This window comes from Mus musculus, chromosome 11 (assembly GCF_000001635.26).
Source record: "Mus musculus strain C57BL/6J chromosome 11, GRCm38.p6 C57BL/6J".
Taxonomy (NCBI): Eukaryota; Metazoa; Chordata; class Mammalia; order Rodentia; family Muridae; genus Mus; species Mus musculus.
The window spans coordinates 85,405,349-85,425,552 of record NC_000077.6 but is presented as its reverse complement, the minus strand read 5'-3'; the positions used below and the strand labels follow the sequence as shown (position 1 = coordinate 85,425,552).

General features: G+C 41.6%; 1 protein-coding gene across 26 annotated transcripts in view; it reads right to left on the bottom strand.

Moving 5' to 3' along the window:
- Bcas3 (breast carcinoma amplified sequence 3) overlaps nt 1-20,204 on the bottom strand; it is a 472,949-nt gene that overhangs the window by 400,506 nt on the left and 52,239 nt on the right. For all 26 annotated transcript variants that reach the window (XR_001779924.2, XM_030245679.1, XM_030245680.1 and 23 more), the window contains one exon: nt 9,829-9,901. Coding sequence is in view for 25 of the 26 variants with exons in the window: in XM_030245679.1 (XP_030101539.1) it covers nt 9,829-9,901 (73 nt within the window). In the remaining variant the exon portion in view is untranslated. The remainder of the gene's footprint in view (nt 1-9,828; nt 9,902-20,204) is intronic.

Here is a 20,204-nt window from a genome sequence, read left to right as displayed (position 1 = left end):
CTCACAGAGCCTATGAGGGTCTGAGCTAGGTCCTCTGCATGTGTTATGGTTGTTATCTTGGTGTTTTTGTGAGACTCCTAACAGTGAGAGTGGTGGTGACTCTAACTCTTTCACCTGCTCTTTAGAGCATTTTCCTGCTACTGGGTGGCCTCACCCAGCCTTAATGTGCAGGTCTGGGCCTTTGGTTGATGGTCCTGGGAGGCGTGTTCTTTTCTGCAGGGAAAAGAAGGAGTGAATCTGGTGGAGATGGGAATTGGAGGAGGGAGACTGAGAGGAGGGAGGGAGGGAAAACTGCAGTTAGTATGGATTATATGAAAAAATAATTCATTTGAAGAATTTTTTGATTGTCCTGATTTGAAAACTACCACGTGCACTCGCACACACGCACTTGCACACAACAATGCAAATGCACACACACACACATTACATAACCACAATTTTTAAGTGAAATCAGCACAATAAAAGCCTCTCAGATGATAATGCCAATGTACCATTGGTCATGATATCCATTTAGTATACTGCAAATATTTTGTGTTTCTTAAATACCATTGGTGACCTCAAGACAATTTTCTAGATCCCACAAAGATCTCTGTAAAGTCCGTCAACTCTCCAGTTAATTTCCTTCCTGTTCTAGGTGCAATTTCCATCCTGGACAGGGTCCCTTTTGCTCAGCCTTTTCCCCTCCTCTTTTTTCATCTGCACCAATCTTGCTCATTCATGACCCCCTCACCCACAACCTACATGATGGCTTAGACAAAATGTAAGCTAAAATCAAGAATGCTCAGAAACACATGCAATCAGTAAGTTCAAGAACTGTGATATCACCAGTCCACCCTTTTTGGGCAGACAGAAGAAAGCTGATATTTTTAGTTTCAATACAAGCAGTTACTGAATGAAAAACCACTAAGTCGCAATGGCTTAGAACAACCACCACTCACTTCTGCTCAATGGACAGGATGGGTAGTTCTTGTGAGCACTCCTTCACACATTTAAACATCTATACTCCCATTTGGGGTTGGCTGGTAAGTAAGGATGTCCGGCTCTCTTTTTAAGTGATCTTCCACCCTCATATGACCACGACAGAGGTGGTCAAGCTCCTGTTTAAGAACACTGTAAAAGTGCTGGGCTTGCCACAAAACTGTGAGAGCCTTAGTTCTTTTCTAAGCACATGTGTGATGCTGGTGATCACTGACGAGCATGGCTAGCCCAGTCAAAGAGCTCCAGGTTCAGGACAAAGCACGAGACCCAACCTCAATTTCTGCCCGGTAAGCAAACAGACAAAGAAGGGAATGTCCCTATGACATGAGTGTGTGAGGGCACTGATATGCATATACCATACACACACAGGGTGAAGCCGTGAATCAAGCATCCATTTGTGGTGTTGTCAAGCAAGTCTTCCCAGCAAGTGCAAGGGCAAGGAAGGATTGCCAGCAAGTAACTGAAGCAGAACACATTTCAAAATACTATGCTATGACATTATCTAACAAAAAGCTAAGATGTTTATTAAAATTCCAATAATGAGTCTGGGGAGATGGATCAATAAGTGTCTGCCACGCAAGCATTAGAAGCTGAGCATGACTCACAAGCCATGGTGTGGTGCATGTATTTGGATGCTATGTTCTGGACCAGATAGCCTAGCATCCACAGCACAAAAGACGATGCATCTCAAAACAAGATAGAATCCCAATGATAGAGTCTGAAGGGTGTCCTCTGACTTATGTACATACACATACCTACCTACCTACCTACAAAACACCAATGTATATAAAAATAGAATAAACTGGGGGAAAATAAAAATACATTAAAATGGAGGCTGGAGCACTGGTTCAGCAGTTAAGAGCACTGGCTGCTCATCTTTCATTCTTTGTTTTGGCACAGGGTTTCACTTCTTCGCATTTATTTATGCACCTTGCTCCCTGGGCAATCATCATGTCGACTGCATCACTACCCAAACTTAACTTTACAACGGAGGCCAGACGAGTGGCTGGCAGAGGAATGGGAATGTGTAGAACACCCACGGTGCCTTTCTATATCCTCCTGAGTCCCCCTAGAGCCACTCTTCATCCAGCACATTCTGGTGATGGCTCTCCCTCACTGAGAAGACAACAGACTTCATGTGTGATAACTGCTGAGTGTGAATGTTTTATATGATCCAGCCAAGTCTCAGAAAGCACTAAATATATACTATCGTATTATAGCAAGTGAAACCTACCTTTAAAAAATAAAGCCAAGGCTGAGAAGATGGCTCGGAGTACTAGCTGCTCTCCTTGAGGATCAGGGTTCAGTTCCAAGCACCCGTAATGTGGCTCATAAACACCCTTAATTCCAACTCCAGGGGCTCCAAGGCCTCTTCTGACTTCCAGTTACCAGAAATGTATGTGGCACACATATATACATATGGGTAAAACTCTCACAGGCTAAAATAAAAATCTTAAATTTTTAAAAATAAATAAATAACAAAGTAAATATTTCTACTATATGATCGCTAGCAAATATTCTGTCAGGAAATTTGAGCAAACTTATTAGGTGTGCTTATAATTTAAACTTTTAATCTTAATTTTTTTATTTTATCTACATTGATGTTCTGCCTCCATGCATAGACTCTGTGTAAGGGTGTGAAATCCCCTGGCACTAGAACTGCAGACAGTTGTGAGCTGCCATGTTGGTGCAGGGATTTGAACCTTGATCCTTTGGTAGAGCAGCCAGTGCTCTTAACTGCTGAACCAGTGCTCCAGCCTCCATTTTAATGTATTTTTATTTTCCCCCAGTTTATTCTATTTTTATATACATTGGTGTTTTGTAGGTAGGTAGGTAGGTATGTGGGTGTTAGATACTTAAGTTACAGAGAATTGTGAGCTGCCATGTGGGTGCTGGGAATTGAATCTGGGTCGGCTAGAAGAGCAGTCAGTGTTCTTAACCACTGAGACATCTCCTTAACCACTAAATTTATAATTTTAGACAAATAAACACAATTGAGGTTGCAGTGTAGTATAACAGCACATTCTCAGTTTACACTAACACACACTTACCGCACACTAAGACCTGTCCACCGAGTATTGTAGAACTACATTAAGCATAAATCAAGTGTATAATGTACTAGCTTTCTGCCTTACCCTCTCATGGAAACTATAATTTTTTTCTTAAATGATGAAGAGAACTCAAGTCATGATAAACATTGTATATATACATTTATGCTTTCTCATTTATTAATAGAACTTTTCAAGATCTATAAAGACCATATCTTAAGGCATGAGAAAAAGTAATAGCACTGCCCTCTTCTTTTCTCAAGATCTCCTGACTTCCACAGTTAAGATTACTGTGATCACATCTCATGTAAGATGACTTGAAAGTCAAAGGCTACACCATCTTAGAAGTGTTTCACACTCAGTAGTCATGAAGCGATATTGGCATAGACTTTACCAATCTACAATCTAAAACCAGAAATTTAATTATTCATTAATTTACTAGTATATAAGTTTTTTGTTTGTTGTTGTTTGTAGTGCTAAGGGTCAAGTCTGGGGTTTTGCACATACTAGACAATCACTCTACAGCATATGTAAGCATCATTGGTTCTTTTATACTAAAATTGAATTTTCTTTATCATTTTATAACCTCTTCTCCGTCCTACCCCTTACACAGACACACACCTCCATAACAATACAAAAGGCAGGACCCGTAGTCTTTACTTTGCAAGCTAGCTACACTAAGCTAAATCCCTAATCGTCACCCCATACTAGAATCTAGGTCTCAAAGCTCCCATCAACCTGCTGGCCAGTGCCATCATCATACCTGCCATGCTAGCGCTTGGCATATGCTATACCAAAAATAAGTAAGCCCAGTCTTTGAAGGGTAAAAAGGGGCAGAAATCCAAGGGGAAAGAGCTAGGGGAAGAGTCCCTACAAGAGGCCTGTCTGATTCTAGACAGACAGAAAAGTGCAGGAGCTAGGGTCTAGCAAACAGCTCTTACCTATAAGCAGCAAAACTGGCAGAGTTCTCCTGTGTTGCCTGCAGAAGTAATACTATCTAATCTGTGATTCCATCAGACCTCAGAAAAACAATTCAAAAAGAATTAAAGGTGGCAGGCATTATTTGTAAAGGGCACTTGATGGCAAAAAAAGAAAAGTCACATTCCTGTTATCCCAAGGATCTCCAACCTCTAATGAACATAACCTTTATTAAGATGACATAAAACTGTGATGAAACTCAGGCAGTAAGATTACTGTGAATTCAAGGCCAACCTGAGCTACAGAACTCAGCTCAGAACAATGTTAATTTGGAGCTAGAGAGATGGATCCAGCTTTAAAGTATCGGGTGTTCTTCCAGAGGATCTGAGTTTGATGCTCAGCATGGACAGAAGTCAGCTCCCAACCACTTGCTACTCTAACTACAGTCGCTCTATTACCTCTCCTGGCTGCCGAGAGCACATACAGACAGAAACATGCATATACATAAGTTGTGCACATCCGAAGAACCCCTCAAATCAAAAGGTTTAGATTACTGATTCTATTTCTCTGAAGGGTCCTGAGAAATAAGCCCCTTATCATCAAAATTCACTCCTCAGTAAATCACCTCATCACAGAATACAACACACTGCTCTTCCTCTAGGACATTCTCTTATGACAAACGATACTGGCATCAATGAATTGTGTTAACAACAAATTCTTTAATTACCACATTGGCAATGTTTATAAGGAAAGGAAAATACTTTTTAAATTGGAAAAGAAGACAATGTTTCTTGAGAGCTCAGTTACACACACAGGTGCACGCATGCACACCCACCCATACCACACACACACACACACACACACACACACACACCCCTTCATCTGGAGATTCCAAGTCTCTATAAAAATCTGTAAATCAAAAGCCACACACTCCACCCCAACATCACCTTCAGCTATCCTGTAAAGTCTTTTGTTTGTTTTTTCTTTTATGCTACTCTGAATATAGTGCTGAGTAACTCTCCTGAGTTTATTTTCTTATAAATCCTTTTTTTTTTAATTTGTTGAATTGTTGCTCTTTTCCCTTAAAATTTTAAGTGCAGTTCATGTAATTTTTAGAAAATATTTAGATTAACTGTTATAAAATATTTGCAAGATTTAACATCTCAAAACACACAACCATGCTCTTGCTTTATCTTAAGGCCTGGCTTTCAGGGAACTGCCTCTGTATTTAAGTAACTAGTTGATCCATTAAGGAGTCAACAGAAAGTTTGTTTAAACTCATGAGTCAGCCAAGGTTATGCCTTTTACAAAACTCCACGGCCTCCTGCTTTTTCTGTTCCCCTAGACTGCTCTTAGCCCTGTACCCTCGTATGACTCTTCTCCACAGTCATGAAGCCTGCTCTAGTGACAGCCTTAAGCTGTGCCATCCATGGGCTCTGGACACTCACATGCCCAAAAGTTAGTAGTTTTCAGCAGTTTCAGTGCGTGGGCCTTGACCACCTGACGCATAAAGCCAAGTGTCTCAGAGGAGAAGGGGCCTGGTAGAACCTCTTCACCAACCATCAGGAAAGGCTTAGCTGTGGACAGGAGAAGCTTCGGGCGTGAATCCCTCACAATCCCATTATTACTGTTAGTTTGGCAGCTGCTCAGACTGCCTGATGTCTCTTTTGACTTCCACAGCAATCGATGTCTCACCTGTTGTGCAGATGGCTAGGCTCTACCTCACAGACTCTAATCATTTTGAATCCATTCACTCTGGTTTGTCCACCTGTAATGCCATGACCCTCTGCAGAGGTAACTCAATCTTCAGCATCTACCCCAGACTCTTCAATCTTACGGCCTAGCTTCATGGATCCTTTCCCGAGGCCTCTGCCACTAACCTACCTTTACCACCTCTCTCTTCTCTTAGCTATACCCCATGGCAATATCCTAGTTATATGAATACACTGTGCTTTGGATTTTACATAACAGCTGCATGTCTGTGGACAAAGGGGTTGGGTTTTCATGCTTTTTACCTGGCATAGTGCAGCATACAAGTAACTCCCCAAAGCCTATCGTTTTTTTGTTAGTTTGTTTGTTTGTTTGTTTGTTTTTTATGTAATATCCATCTTTATTGTTAAAAGTTGTTGACACACTGGGCAGGTGAGATGGCATGACTTTGGTAATATTAATAAGTGCTTTTGGATTGTTCTCTTAAGTTGTAGCCTCCCCTTCAATTTTTTTTTATTAGATATTTTCTTTATTTACATTTCAAATGTTATCCCCTTTCCTAGTTTCACTTCCAAAAACCTCCTATACCCTCCCACCTCCCCCTGCTCCCCGACCCACCCATTCCCATTCCCAGTCCTGGCCTTCCCCTATACTGGGGCATAGAACCTTCACAGGACCTAGGGTCTCTCCTTCTATTGATGAACAACTTGGTCATCCTCTGCTACATATATAGCTAGAGCCACATGTCCCACCATGTGTTGTCTTTGATTCATCGTTTAGTTCCAAGGAGCTCTGGGGGTACTGGTTAGTTCATATTGATGTTCTTCCTATGGGACTGCAAACCCCTTGAGCTCCTTGGGTACTTTCTCTAGCTCCTTCATTAGGGACCTTGTGCTCCATCCAATAGATGATTGTGAGCATCCACTTCTGTATTTGCCAGGCACTGGCAAAGGCCCTCAGTAGACAGTTATATCAGGCTCCTGTCAGCAGGCTCTTGTTGGCATCTGCCATAGAGTCTGGGTTTGGTGGTTGTTTATGGGATGGATCCCCAAGTGGGGCAGTCTCTGAATAGTTGTTCCTTCAGTCTCTGCTCCGAACTTTGTCTCTGTAACTCCTTCCATGGGTATTTTGTTCCCCCTTCTAAGAAGGATTCTGAGCTTCTGGGTTAATATCCACTTATCAGTGAGTGCATATAATTTGTGTTCTTTTGTGATTAGGTTACCTCACTCAAGATGATATCTTCCAGATCCATCCATTTGTCTAAGAATTTCATAAACTCATTGTTTTTAATAGCTGAGTAGTACTCCATTGTATAAAGGTACCACATTTTCTGTATCCATTCCTCTGTTGAGGGACATCTGGGTTCTTTCCAGCTTCTGACTACTATAAATAAGGCTGCTATGAACATAGTGGAGCATGTGTCCTTACTACATGTTGGAGCATCTTCTGGGTATATGCCCAGGAGTGGTATTGCTGGATCTCCTTGTAGAACTATGTCCAATTTTCTGAGGAACCACCAAACTTATTTCCAGAGTGGTTGTACCAGCTTGCAGTCCCACCAGCATTGGAGAAGTGTTCCTCTTTCTCCACATCCTCTCCAGCATCTGCTGTCACCCTGAGTTTTTGGTCTAAAAAAGTTTACACTTCTAGAAATGCAATAGTTCTCAACCTGACTAGATCTGGAATCAACTAAATAGCAAGCTGCTGGACACACCTACGAGAGATTTTCTTAATCAGGTTACTTGAAGTGAGAAGACCCACCTAAAATGTGGGTGGCACCTTCCAGTGGAAGCGCAAATTAATGGAGGTCAAAGAAAGAAAGGACCGCTTTGCTGTTGCCTGCTTGCTGCTGCTCTCCCTGACTGACTGTCTACCCTGTCAAGGCTGTAGTTTCTGCCTGTGGTTCCAATTCCTTTTATAATGTCTCCAAACACACGCCTGTGTCCTCACCGGGTGTGCCCTGTGAATGGCTGACTGAAGATGAAGAAGACAAGAGCCTGGTTTACAGAGCACCCTAAATACTTTGCAGGCAACACCCAGAAATGGAGAGGTGAAACATTTACAGTCACTTTCTGGGACAACTCTAAAGGGCACTCACTGGTGAGTGGGTATCTTCACAGGAAAGAATTTTGGACTGTGCACATGGTGATACGTTTTCCTTGGTTTGGCTGGATGGTCGGGACATGGAAGACCCATCCATGGAAACTGTTGAGAACAATGTCTAGGGAAGAGGTGTGTGCATAGATCACAGATGGGCAGAAGATGGAAAGATATTTGTGTTCCATATAAATTCTCATCAGAAGGTAAGTTAGCAGAGTGAGAGTCAACAATCCAGTAGACAAGACAACCCTTTCTTTGGGCAGACAGCCTCTCTCCATGGAGCCATCCTTGCCACAGCCCAACAGGCCCATGAACAAAGGGAACGAATGGCGTGGAGGTGAAGACTGTGCTTGAGCTCAACAACATAGATATCCAATCACCAAGGCTGACCCAACTATGGCTGCTGCTAAGTCTCCCAGCAGAGGCCAAAACTAAGCCCAGTACACTACCATTCCTGGAGTGACCAACCAGCAACCTCGTGGCTGGCTAACTACACTGGACCACTTCCACCAAGGAAAAGGCAGCACTTTGTTCTTACTGGAATAGATGATCCAAACTGGGCTTATATCCCCCTGAACAGAGGCACAGGGTAGGACATGAGACTCTTGGAGGAAGGAATTTTAGCAAGACATGTACAAAGACTGCTTTCTCCAAAACTGGTCTCCTTTGGACTTACAGAATGCTTTATCCATCATCACAGAATTCTACACAGCAATTCATATTGTGCAAGCCAGTCTTTTAGTATACACTTACTTATTATCAGTACTACAACTCCAGTGAACCCTAGCACATATTCCATAATGTCAACCATATTCACAAGTAATAATAATCAAGACTTCATTATTTGGCTGGATATGATGGCTCAAGTCTGTAATCCCAACCCAGGATGTTATCACAGGAAGCCTTTAGGAGCTACACAGTGACTTCATAGCCAGCCTAAACTACAAACATGTCTTGAAACGGAGAGGGACTGGAGAGATGTCTATACTGACTGCTCTTCCAGAAGAACCAGGTTTGAGTCCCCAGCACCCATAAGTAACTACAGCTCTAGTTCCAGGCAACCTGACACCATCTTCCAGCCTCCTCAGGCACCAGGCACAAAGTGGTATACAGACACACATGTAAGCAAAACACCCATAAACATAAAATAATTAAAATTTTCATCTGGACATAATTCCATGTCTAAAAATGTATGTCATTAGAAGAGCTTCCTTTTCCTAAGCCCATAAAGTGTACACCATGCATTGGAAGCACATGGCACAAACTACCCGCTGCCTGTCTAATATTCATCAGACCATCTTCCTACCAAACCAGGAACAAATACTTCTCAACTCTTCTTGCAACTGAGAATCCCAAGTGAACACGTTGGGCATTTCAGGGATTATGAAAGAAAACAGCTTTGAACAAATGACAAAGCTCTAGAGAAGGTAGGTCCCTGGAGCATCCTGAGAAGACTGCATTAGCTCTGAGCTGTCTACCTACAGACTTTTCCCTAACTCTGTACAGAGCTGCAGCTTTACTAAACATATTCCCAACTGGAATTATGCAGAGGGTTGAAACTCAAGGAGCACAATGGATAGTTAATTGAAAGTCACCAGAAAGAGTATGGCTCCCATATAATACCTGCAGGAAGCAGATAAACTCCTGAAAATAGCCCCCTCATTCACAGTAATCAACATGAACATGGCAGCATTTAACACACAGCTGGATGAGGTCAGCAAATCAGTCCTCTGAATGTGTGAAGAGGAAGAATAGTACTCAGAATCATAGGGGTTAGAGAGAGAACCAAGCAATACCTCTAGAGCAACCTCAGGCACAAACCCCAGCATCAATACACTGCCAGAAATTAATAATTTGATGAAATAACATTGTTACTATTAACACCTGATAGTGACTTCTGCAGTAAAAGCTTGCATATTAATAATGAATGTACAACAATTGACCTTTTTTCTTGATGCTGACAATGTTTTACTCCGAGATAGCACTGTGATTTATCATCACATATGAAAAGCGGAAGGAAGGTAATCCATACATCACAGCTACTTGTTTTAAGCTTCAACTTAAATATCCTTACCCTGAAGATCCAATGCTCTTACAAACACCAAGAAGAGGTCTTTTCTCAGCAAAGTTATCACACTTTTGGGCACCTGTTAGAAAGCATAAAACAAAATATATGTTGAGAAACTCTTGAATATTTCCCATTATTTGAAAATATTTCCAATAGAGGACAAAGTGGATGGGTGGCAGATCACTTGTTGGCAATGTACAGAACAATGTGCATGTGTATGTATATCTATACATGTTTGTGTACATTTGTATACACACAACAGAAATGTATTCAGTATAACTCAATCTACACATTTAGCTGTACAAAATGAAAAATAGTTCAAACATTAAAAATAGTGGCAGACATCTTATTAAAGAAGTTTTGTTTAACTGGCACCTGTTTCAATCTTATCAACACTCTCTGTGAGATCAAAAAACAAAACAAAAACAAAAACAAAAAAAACCCTATCCTACAGTGATGACAAGCTCCTTAAGACTGGTACACACTTTTGAGTCTAGAACTCAGGAGACAGAGGCCGGTGAACCTCAGAGTTTGAGGCCAGAGTTTTAGGATAGTCAGGGTTACACAGAGAAACCTTTTTTCAACAAACCAAAAAGAAAAAAAGAAAGAAAACTGTGTTCACCAAGTAAGAAATAAAGCTATGTTCACCAAGTAAACTCTACATAAAATCACCTATGAAATTAGACCAACCCTTGCTAGCTGTTGGGTAAATACAAATGCTCAAGTAATCAGACTAACTCCTAACACCTTCACGTTACAAATTCTTCCAGTTCAGCATATATAGAATAAGATTGACTAGCCGCTATACCTAATCACTGAAACAAAAGAAAACAGCAAAATCAACTTGTTTTGTTTTGCCTTGAAGACAGCAACTTTTCTGTACCTACAGCCTGTTTCCTACACCTAGTTTCCAATTTTCTTCTTTTTATTACATTATTTTATTTTTATGTATATGTGTCTTTTGCCAGCCTGTATGTCTGTACACTCATTGCCTGCAATATTCAAGAGAGCAGAACAGGGTGTCTGCTCCCCTGGAATGGAGTAACAGATGGTTAATTGTGCGCCACCATGTGGATTCTGGGACATGAACCTGAATCCTTTAGAAAAGTAGCCAGTACTCTGATCCATTTCCCAGCCCAAATTTTCTTTCTTCCTTTTTTTTTTTTCCTACTCCCTTTGATAAGGTCTTGCATAGCCAAGATTGGCTTTTAACTTACCATGAAGCCAAGGCTACCTTTAAACATTTGATCCTCCTGCCTCGACATCCCTTGGGAGCTCAAATTTCCTTAATAATGACTATTTACCCAAGCCTGAGATTAAAATAATAGTTAACGGTTCATATATTCCCATTCAAGTCAGTAATGACACAAGAATACTCATCACTGTTGTTCACATTCAAATCTATGCCAAAAATACAAGTCCACTAATACAACTAAACGAACACTGTTCCTTCATAGAAAGCGAAGTGCAGGGCTGGAGAGACTCTTCAGTAGGTGCTTGCCTTGCATGCACAGGCCAGAGGTTGAATCCCAGAACCCACATTAAAAACAGCAGCATGTGGGGCTGGACTGATAGCTCACAGTTATGTTCTTGTTGGCTTTGGTTCCCAGCACTGCATGGCAGTTGACAACCTTCCGTACCTCCAGTTCCAAAGGACGTGGATTCTCACACTAGCCTCATTAGACACCAGGCACACATGCAATTCACATACACATAATTAAACACAAACCTTTTAACAAATATAAGTACGGGCTGGCTAGATGGCACAGCAGGTAAGAGCACTGACTGCTCTTCCAAAGGTCCTGAGTTCAAATCCCAGCAATTACATGGTGGCTCACAACCACCCATAATGAGATCTGATGCCCTCTTCTGGTGCATCTGAAGACAGCTACAGTGTACTTACATATAATAACAAATAAATCTTTGAAAAAATGTAATTAAAATAATATCAATATATTATGGGTCTAAATGACATGAAAGGATGTTCAACCACACAAGAGAAATTTCTGATTTTAATTAAGTCACCTAAAGAACAGAGAGCTATGAGGACAGTCAGACTACCCTCTTCATACATCCTGAAAAGAGGGAAACTCCACATGGCAGACTCTCCCTCACTTCCCTGGGAGGAAAGAATGAAAGACAAGCAAACCTGAGTGAGTGCAGTTAAGTCAATTCTTGACTCCACAAATGCCAACAGGACTGTCAGCCACTTTTTGTCTCTACTTTCCTGGGGAGATGCCAACACTGATGCAAAACTCTGTCACACACCATGTGCAAGTTTCTCTGCCATGCCTGTCTCTCACACCATCCTAATCTGCAGTCACCAACTATGTGAGGTCAAGAGATCAGAAGAGAAACTTTTTGCTCCTTCACAATATTGTTGCTAAATTTTAAGGAGTTGGTATGTTTGTATTAGGTATGTATGTATGTGGATGCAAGGTCTTTCGCTGTATAGCTCGGGCTGGCCTAGAATTTGCTTTGTAGAGCAGCCTAGCAGGCCTTGAGCTCAAAGAAATCTGCCTGCCTCTGTCTACTGAGTGCCACTGACCTGGTCAAGATTCTTTAGATCAAAAATAGATAAATAAAACTATCCAGAATGATCTCATAGGAGAGGAATTGATAGTGATACAAACAAATGGATCATCACCTGATCCATCTTATAGATTATTCCTAATACTTTGGATAAAAGTCTGTTTGCTGGGCAAGAACTGACATCCTGAGTTAAATCCCCAGAACCCACAAAAGGAGAGAACAAATTCCCACGAGTTGTCCTCTGACTCCATATGTACTTCCAAGGGACATATATGCACCCCTCCTTCCTCTTCCTCTCTCATACACACACACACACACACAGTGTCATAAACACAATCATGCAAATAATATATAAAATAAATCTCTTAAATAATTTCCACTTAAAATGTAATTATAGTCCTATGATTTTATGTTCATCAAACACAAGATTTAAATTTTGATAGATTTATCAAATTTAATTAATCAAAATTATAAATTCAAAAAGTATTGAATGCACAAATATTGCCCCTGCAATTTTATCCTACAGGTACACTCAGAGATGAGAGAGAACTCACATACATGATTACTTACTCCAGCAATGTTTAAAATAGTGAAGGAAGAAAGAGTCAAATGTGCAGGGAAACGTCCATGCCGCACAGCTGCAGACAAGCCGTGCTGAATGTAAACACTGCCAAGGCAGCAGCTAGAGTGGGGAAGGGGGAGCACACAACAGTGGGAAGACGCAGACCCTCCAGCATCTATACTGATGTCCACACTTCCCGAGGCACAGAAAAGTCATGCTCACTGTTGACAGGAGAGGCAACGGAAATTAGAACACAGGGAAGTGGAAAGAAACTTGTCAATGAGGAAATAGTTTCTGCCTTCTGGTTTTCAGTCCGTGTGATACATAAATTTACTATAAAATGTCTGTGTTCACTTTAAGCAAGAAGCCAAGAAGCGGGAGTGGATGGGTAGGGGAGCAGGGCGGAGGGAGGGTATAGGGAACTTTCAGGATAGCATTTGAAATGTATATAAAGAAAATATCTAAAAAAAAAAAAAAACAAGAAGCCAAATGTCAGGAGTCAAGCTAGTGTTTGTTTTAAATAGGAACACAAGCTGGGCGGATGAAAACATGCTCTTAAGTTATTCTCTCTAAAAATTCTAGAAAAGCAATTACTAAATAAAGTTTTTAAATATGTAATAACCCCAACAAATTTTACAAAGAGATGAGTACTGGTGAATTTAGCAGCTCTAGGTAAAAGCTGAAGGCCCCAGTGGTGGAAAAACACCCAAAGACTAAAGAGACTTTATCTACAGGGTTATAAAAGGCACAGTAAGTGATTGTACCAGGTACACTTGGGACTGGATGTGAAGGAACCCATCTAAATAAAATAAAAAGGGCTGGCTTGTCAGCGGCTACTTGAGAGACTCTCAGATGGCAAAACCTTTACTTCCAGACAACTTAACTCACCCTCCCCATTCCCAACCAACTGAAAGGCAGCTCTCCAGAGAGCAGAGCCCAAAGCTCCAGGTGAGCAAGGATTAAATGACAGCATTAATGCTTAATATTGAACCCACCTTTCCCATGCCTGGGACTCCTCCATCTCTGAGCTTCCCAAACACTAATGTCAGATCTTTATCATGTGTGTCTCCTCTGGGAAAGAGAACAGGCCCAGGACGAAAAACAGACAGAAAAGCACTATCCACCTGAAGACTGCAGGAAACAGGCTCCACAGGGCGATGAAGGTGAGGCTTCAGAGCTGGGAGTCAGCTGGGAGTTTGGCGAGGACAACTATATACAGTCAAGGCTCTACAGTAAGTAGTTTTAAAAAGTGTCTCGACAGGGAAAATTATATCACCATCTTTACTGATTTCCAGGAAATGGGCAGATAGTGATGATAAGAAAAACTGAAATGGATGCAGAAGCCTTGAAGGGCGCTCTGGGACAGCAGAAGCTCAGCCAAGCAGTGCCTGCCCAGAGGCTCAAGGCCCGAGGTTCCATTCCTAGTACTGTGGACGTACTAGGCTTGGCAGCTCATGGCTGCAGACCTAGCACTCTGGACGTAGAGGCAGGAGGTCCAGATCAAGGTCATCCTCAGCTACAAACAAAGACAGGAAAAGAGAGGAATGGAGGGAGGATGTAGGGAGGAGAGGAGGCAGAGGGGGGAGAAGAAACTTCTGAGAAATTTCAAACGGTAAATATTATTTTTAAACTTGAAAATAAGCACCAGAGATATACTGAAGAAAACTTTTCAGAATACTATAAACTATGCACAAGAAATCTTCAAAGTCTGAGTTCAGAGACTCAACGTGGAAGTGGAACCAAAAAGGAAAACCAAAAGTCAGGTGTGCTGGGCGCCTCTCAGGCTCAGCACAGGGAAAGCTGAGGCAGGAGGAACTCCGCAAATTAAGGGCCTGACTCTGTCTCCAAAGCTAAAAAGGAACAAACAAACAAACAAACAAACAAAATATTTGTTCAAGATCCAAACACTACATGGTACTCCAAAATACATGGTTTTTGTTACTATATAAAAATTTTTAAATAAAATAACATGTCTGTTCAAACATATTTTAGAATGGATTATTTCTGCTTCTCCTACAAATCGGATTTAACAATTAATAATCTGACTTTTAAATCCAAGCATGAGTTGAAATTTAACTGATCCAAAGCCTACACTATTTCTATACAAAATTAATTACAATTGAAGTCCATCTACACAGAGCCAATCCTTCACTCCTTCAACACTGGATCTACTTCCTGGTCTTTCCAGTTTGCAGCTGTCATTTCAATAGAGGAAACATCAGGTTTAAATAGTACAACACTGGCAAAACTGGCTTGCTGATTCACTTTTCTAAGATGCAACTGAAGAACTCCTCTGGTGTCTACTGGCCACAGTGTAGCAGGTTTAACCACAACACTCCCCTAAGATTTATGCTCTTTGCCCTATAGGAGGAACAACAATATGAACTAACCAGTACCCCCAGAGCTCATGTCTCTATCTGCATATATAGCAGAGAATATCCTAGTCAGCCATCAATGGGAGGCTCTTGGTCTTGCGAAGATTCTATGCCACAGTATAGGGGAATGCCAGGGCTAGGAAGTGGGAGTGGGTGGGTTGGGGAGCAGGGAGATGGGGGGAAGGTATAGGGGATTTTCGGAGAGGAAACTAGGAAAGGGGATAGCATTTGAAATGTATATTTAAAAAAAAAAAAGAATGGCTATGAACCTATATTTACAAAAAAAAAGATTTATGCTCTTTTTGAACAGTCGAAGCCAAATTTGTAAGACTCAGAAGAGAAGCCTACCTCGGGCACAGTGCCCACCAGGTGCCCACTACAAAAGTCAATGCGAGCTAAAATAACTGGACCACAAGAAACAAGGATCCCAAAATATCTAAATGCATTGGAGGCAAAACCCTCTACAAACTGGAGAAGTGCAAGCATATAAATTCTACCCACTCATAAACAGTGCGGTATTCACTTGGCGATTGTTGTTGTTGTTGTTGTTGTGTTGTTGTTGTATGGGTATAAATAGCAGCCTGCACTCTTCCTGAAGCCTAATGGAGCCATCGCCCTCCGGTAATGTAATCCTCTAAATTGGAGCGGATTAACTTTTTATATATAAATTCTGTGTGTATTTGCATGCACAATGGAGAGAATGACGTGACACACACCTGCTCCACAGCACTTGACAGAATGTACGATGATTGAAATGAAATGCGGCTCACTAAATCCATCAAATACAAGAACTACTGCAATCCTGTTGCAAAGTCCTTTTGTTAAACTCCTTTTATTCTAAATCCTTTTAATTCTGTTCTATAACACTAAAACATTTATAAAAAGCTTAAAATCCTAATAAATCACACAATTAAAGTAATGAAAGTGGGCCTGCACACCAAGTCACCAACTCCTCCACCACTCAACAAAATTCAAAACAGTTTGCTTGTCAGAAAACGTTAACTAATATCCCCCATCACGAATACCACTGTAAACTCATTTAAACCAAAGAGCTTAAGCTCATAAATCAGCCTTGAGATTTCAAGACATCAACTAGAAACAGCTTCTACCTTAGTCCGAAAGCAGATCCAGAGGCAAATAAAACCCCAACTGGTGATGAAATATTACGCCTCTCCCTTTTGATATTGAAGATGATGTCCTGCATATAAAGACTATACAACAGTATGTCCTCACTAATAAATTTTTACTGTGAAAATCTTTTCCAGAAGTATTTCTTTGAACAACTAAATTCATTTAAACCATTCAGCTAAAACATCCTAAAAACCTCCCTACCTCCTCTCTTAAAGGCAGGGTTTCATGTTGTCTAGGCTGTCTTCAACCTCACTCCATAGCTGACAGTGATGCTGGAACACGAATCCTCTTGCCCTCACCTCCCACACTCTGAGGGCACTTTTAGTTTTATCTGAAAATTCATTCTCTTTGTAACAGACATCACTGGCTTGTCCTTGTGGCTCTCACAGAGTCGCTCACTGGGACACTTCGGACATGGACAGGATGTCCAACTTAAGGTGACTACTGTCAAAAAATCTCATGTCAGTTTGGAGGCTCTCAAGATTTTTGCATGGCACAATTTCTATTTCTTACCAGATTTTCCATAAATAATCTCCAGCATAAATTGGATAATCCTCTTATTTCTCTTTTTCTTATCTAAACAGGAAGATGTTGAGTGAGCAACTTTTTTCAACAGAGAAAACAGGGATGACACATGAAGGAAAAGGACCCGGTGGCTCCATGGATCTGGACCAGACACAAGAGAGCCTTCAACTATCCAACCTAAAAATGATCACAAAACCTCCTTGGCATTGGCCCTCAATATTCAAAACACATGCATAACTTTAGCCTCCCAGTGAACTCAAACACCATACTAAAGCAGACACAGGCTTCTAAGTCTAAGGCTGAAGTGAGGGTCTCATGTGCTGTTGCTCATGTCCCCCTCAGTCCCTAAGCATCACTCTAGCCCAAAACATCATCTCTTTGAACACTTAGCAAGTGAAGTGTCCTTTAACCCATCGGTTACTCAGTATTTCACACTGACAACCAGGCCTTCCTTCACAGACGAGACTTGTTACAAATTCAAAGCCACCAAATCCATCCACTGTTCTATGGAGGACTTAGCTGATCATGAGAAGGTTAAACAGTTTCTGCTCATTGTTGTACAATAACTACCACATCTACTCTGAACAGCTCAGCTCTGGCCTCTGACTACTGAGAAAAACAGGGAACACAAAGAGGAAAATGTATGTCAAACTGCTCTACTAGCACTGTAAGCCACGTCACTGACAAAGGCTAATTACTCAACTCATTACTGCTCTTGTACAAGGGAATGGCCACCAATATACCACAGAGGCTCACTATGACTGTTGAAAGGGGACACATGCCGGGGAAGGGGGGGGGGGGTGAAGGGTGAGACTGTGTGATGCCAGCCCTGCTCCTGCTCTGACCAGCACCGTGATCCTTTGATGCCTATCCACTACTCACTCTGCACACACTGGGCCTTCCCAGGATCTCCTGCTTCACAGAGCAGCCCTCTCTACTCTCTGCTCAACACTCTAACTTATGTCCTACACATCTTGGCCAAAACATCCCCGAGTCAGAAAGGCCTCCCTGTCTCCCATCTTTCATCACATTCTATCTCTGAACCCCAATTTATTTCTTCATGGCACCTGTACGAAATACTGCACACATTACATTGTTTATCTACTTCTCTGTGCAGCACACCCATGTCACAATATTCACACCAAAAAAAAAAAACATGTTCAAGCACATCCCAAGGGGTAAGGGCATTATACCATTCAGTGGAAAACCACCACTCAGTGATAGAAAGGAAAATTGTCTAAATAGGAAAAGCAGTTTCCTCTGATATGAAAGATATCAGAAAACAAAAGCAAGCAAGCACTGGAGAAGAGTTGGGTGGGAAAAGCAAACAACTGAGAAAGATCTGGGTTGTTGTAAATTCTGTCTGTTTGAACACCTAGGGAGTGGCACTGTTGGAAGGTGTGGCCTTGTTGCTAGAAGTATGTCACTGTGGGATTGGGCTTTGAGACCGTCCTCCTAGATGCCTGAAAGACAGCAGTCTTCTCCTGTTTGACTTTGGAACAAGATGTAGAACTGTCAGCAACTCCAGCGCCATGCCTGCCTGGACACTCCCATGTTTGATGATAATGGGCAGAACCTCTGAACCTGTAAGCTACCCCCAATTAAATGCTGTCATTTGTAAGAGTTGCCTTGGTCATGGTGTCTCTTCACAGCAATGGGAACCCTAACTAAGACACCTGTCAAAATTCAGACTGAAGCCAGGCATGGTGGCTTACAAGGGCCAGCTTATGTTCCCCTCCTCAAAACAAGCTTGAAACACACAAAGCTTTGCATCTGCATGCTACAAAGTACAGTTAAAGTAAGCAGGTAAGAAATGCCCTCAGTAGTCGGAGACTCTAACAGCAGGTGAATGTGCTGACAGAGCTGAGCACTCTGCCAGCAGGAGCTGTGCCAGAACAAAGGCTAGGAAGCCGGAAGCCCTAGCAGGAGAAACGAGAGCATCTATGAAGTGGACAGAGCACAAAACATGACCAGAGTCACATTCAGGTAAAGGGGAAAAGTGATTTAACATGCTCTGTAAAGTACACTATTAAAAACACCAGACTATGAGAAAACACATGCAGAAAACACAGCAGACATAGGACCAGTGGTCAAAACACAAAGGAACTGGAGTCTGGGAATTATTGTTTAGTTGCCTGGTTTGGTGTTTTCTTTGTTTTGGGTTTTTTCTGGGTTTTGGAAGTAACAGTCTTGCACAGACTAACCACACCTTCTACTACAAGGCTAAGCCCCTAGAATCAACACTTTAAATCAACAACAAAAAAAATACGCTATTTAAAAATGGGCAAAAGACCTGGAAAGTCCACAACTTTGACCCCAGCACTTAGGAAACAGGAGAGAGAACTATAGGGAGAGGGAACTATAGGCCATCCAAGGCTGCATAGCAAGATCTTCATAGCAAGGCTTCATGTCATTGTGGAACTGCCTATCACAACTGTAAGGTGCCCAACACAGCTCTTTCAGGGGACAACACTGACAGCAGCAGGTGGGCAGGACACACAGCAACAACACTCTCGTTCATTACTATACAACTAAAAAGATGGAAGACAGTGTGACAGTTCCTTCAAAACTAAACATGCTCTACCACACGAGGACCACAGCTTCCTGGATACTTATGTAGAAGTTTGAATACCCATGGTAGTTTTATTTACTTCTAACAGACATACTGAGCTAAACATGGATGAAACCAGCATGTCCTCCTGTAGGTGAATGGATAAACCACCCTTGCTTGTGGTAAAATATTCAGAACTGAAAGGAAAGGAATGAGCTATCAAATATGAAGCAAAGTTAACTACATTTCACTCTATGAAAGAAGCCGAGAGGAAAGCAAGTGTACTGACTGAGTCCTGCCACGTGACATTCAGAGAAAGGCAAGACGATGAACTTCTAAACACAATGAAGAAATATTAGTCAAGTACTTCGATTTTTTTAGAGATTTATGTATACTAAAGTGTATGTGTTTACTGTACAAGTATACCCCATGTGTGAGAAAAGAGCCTCCACAATGGCAGTCTTCATGTACCCCAAATGCTCTCAAGGCTGGGACAGGAAAATCACAAATTCAAGACTTACTGGAGTACAGAAGCAGCTCAACTCTGAACTGGGCATAAAGCTCAAAGGTTTAGATAGCACTCACCCAGATCACAGGCCAGAAAGAACTCAACGGCATTGAGAAAAGAAACACTGCTGGAAATTAACAAGATTTGCAATATAGTTTATCAATGTCTAATAAAACCAAGCATATGCTTACACATCCC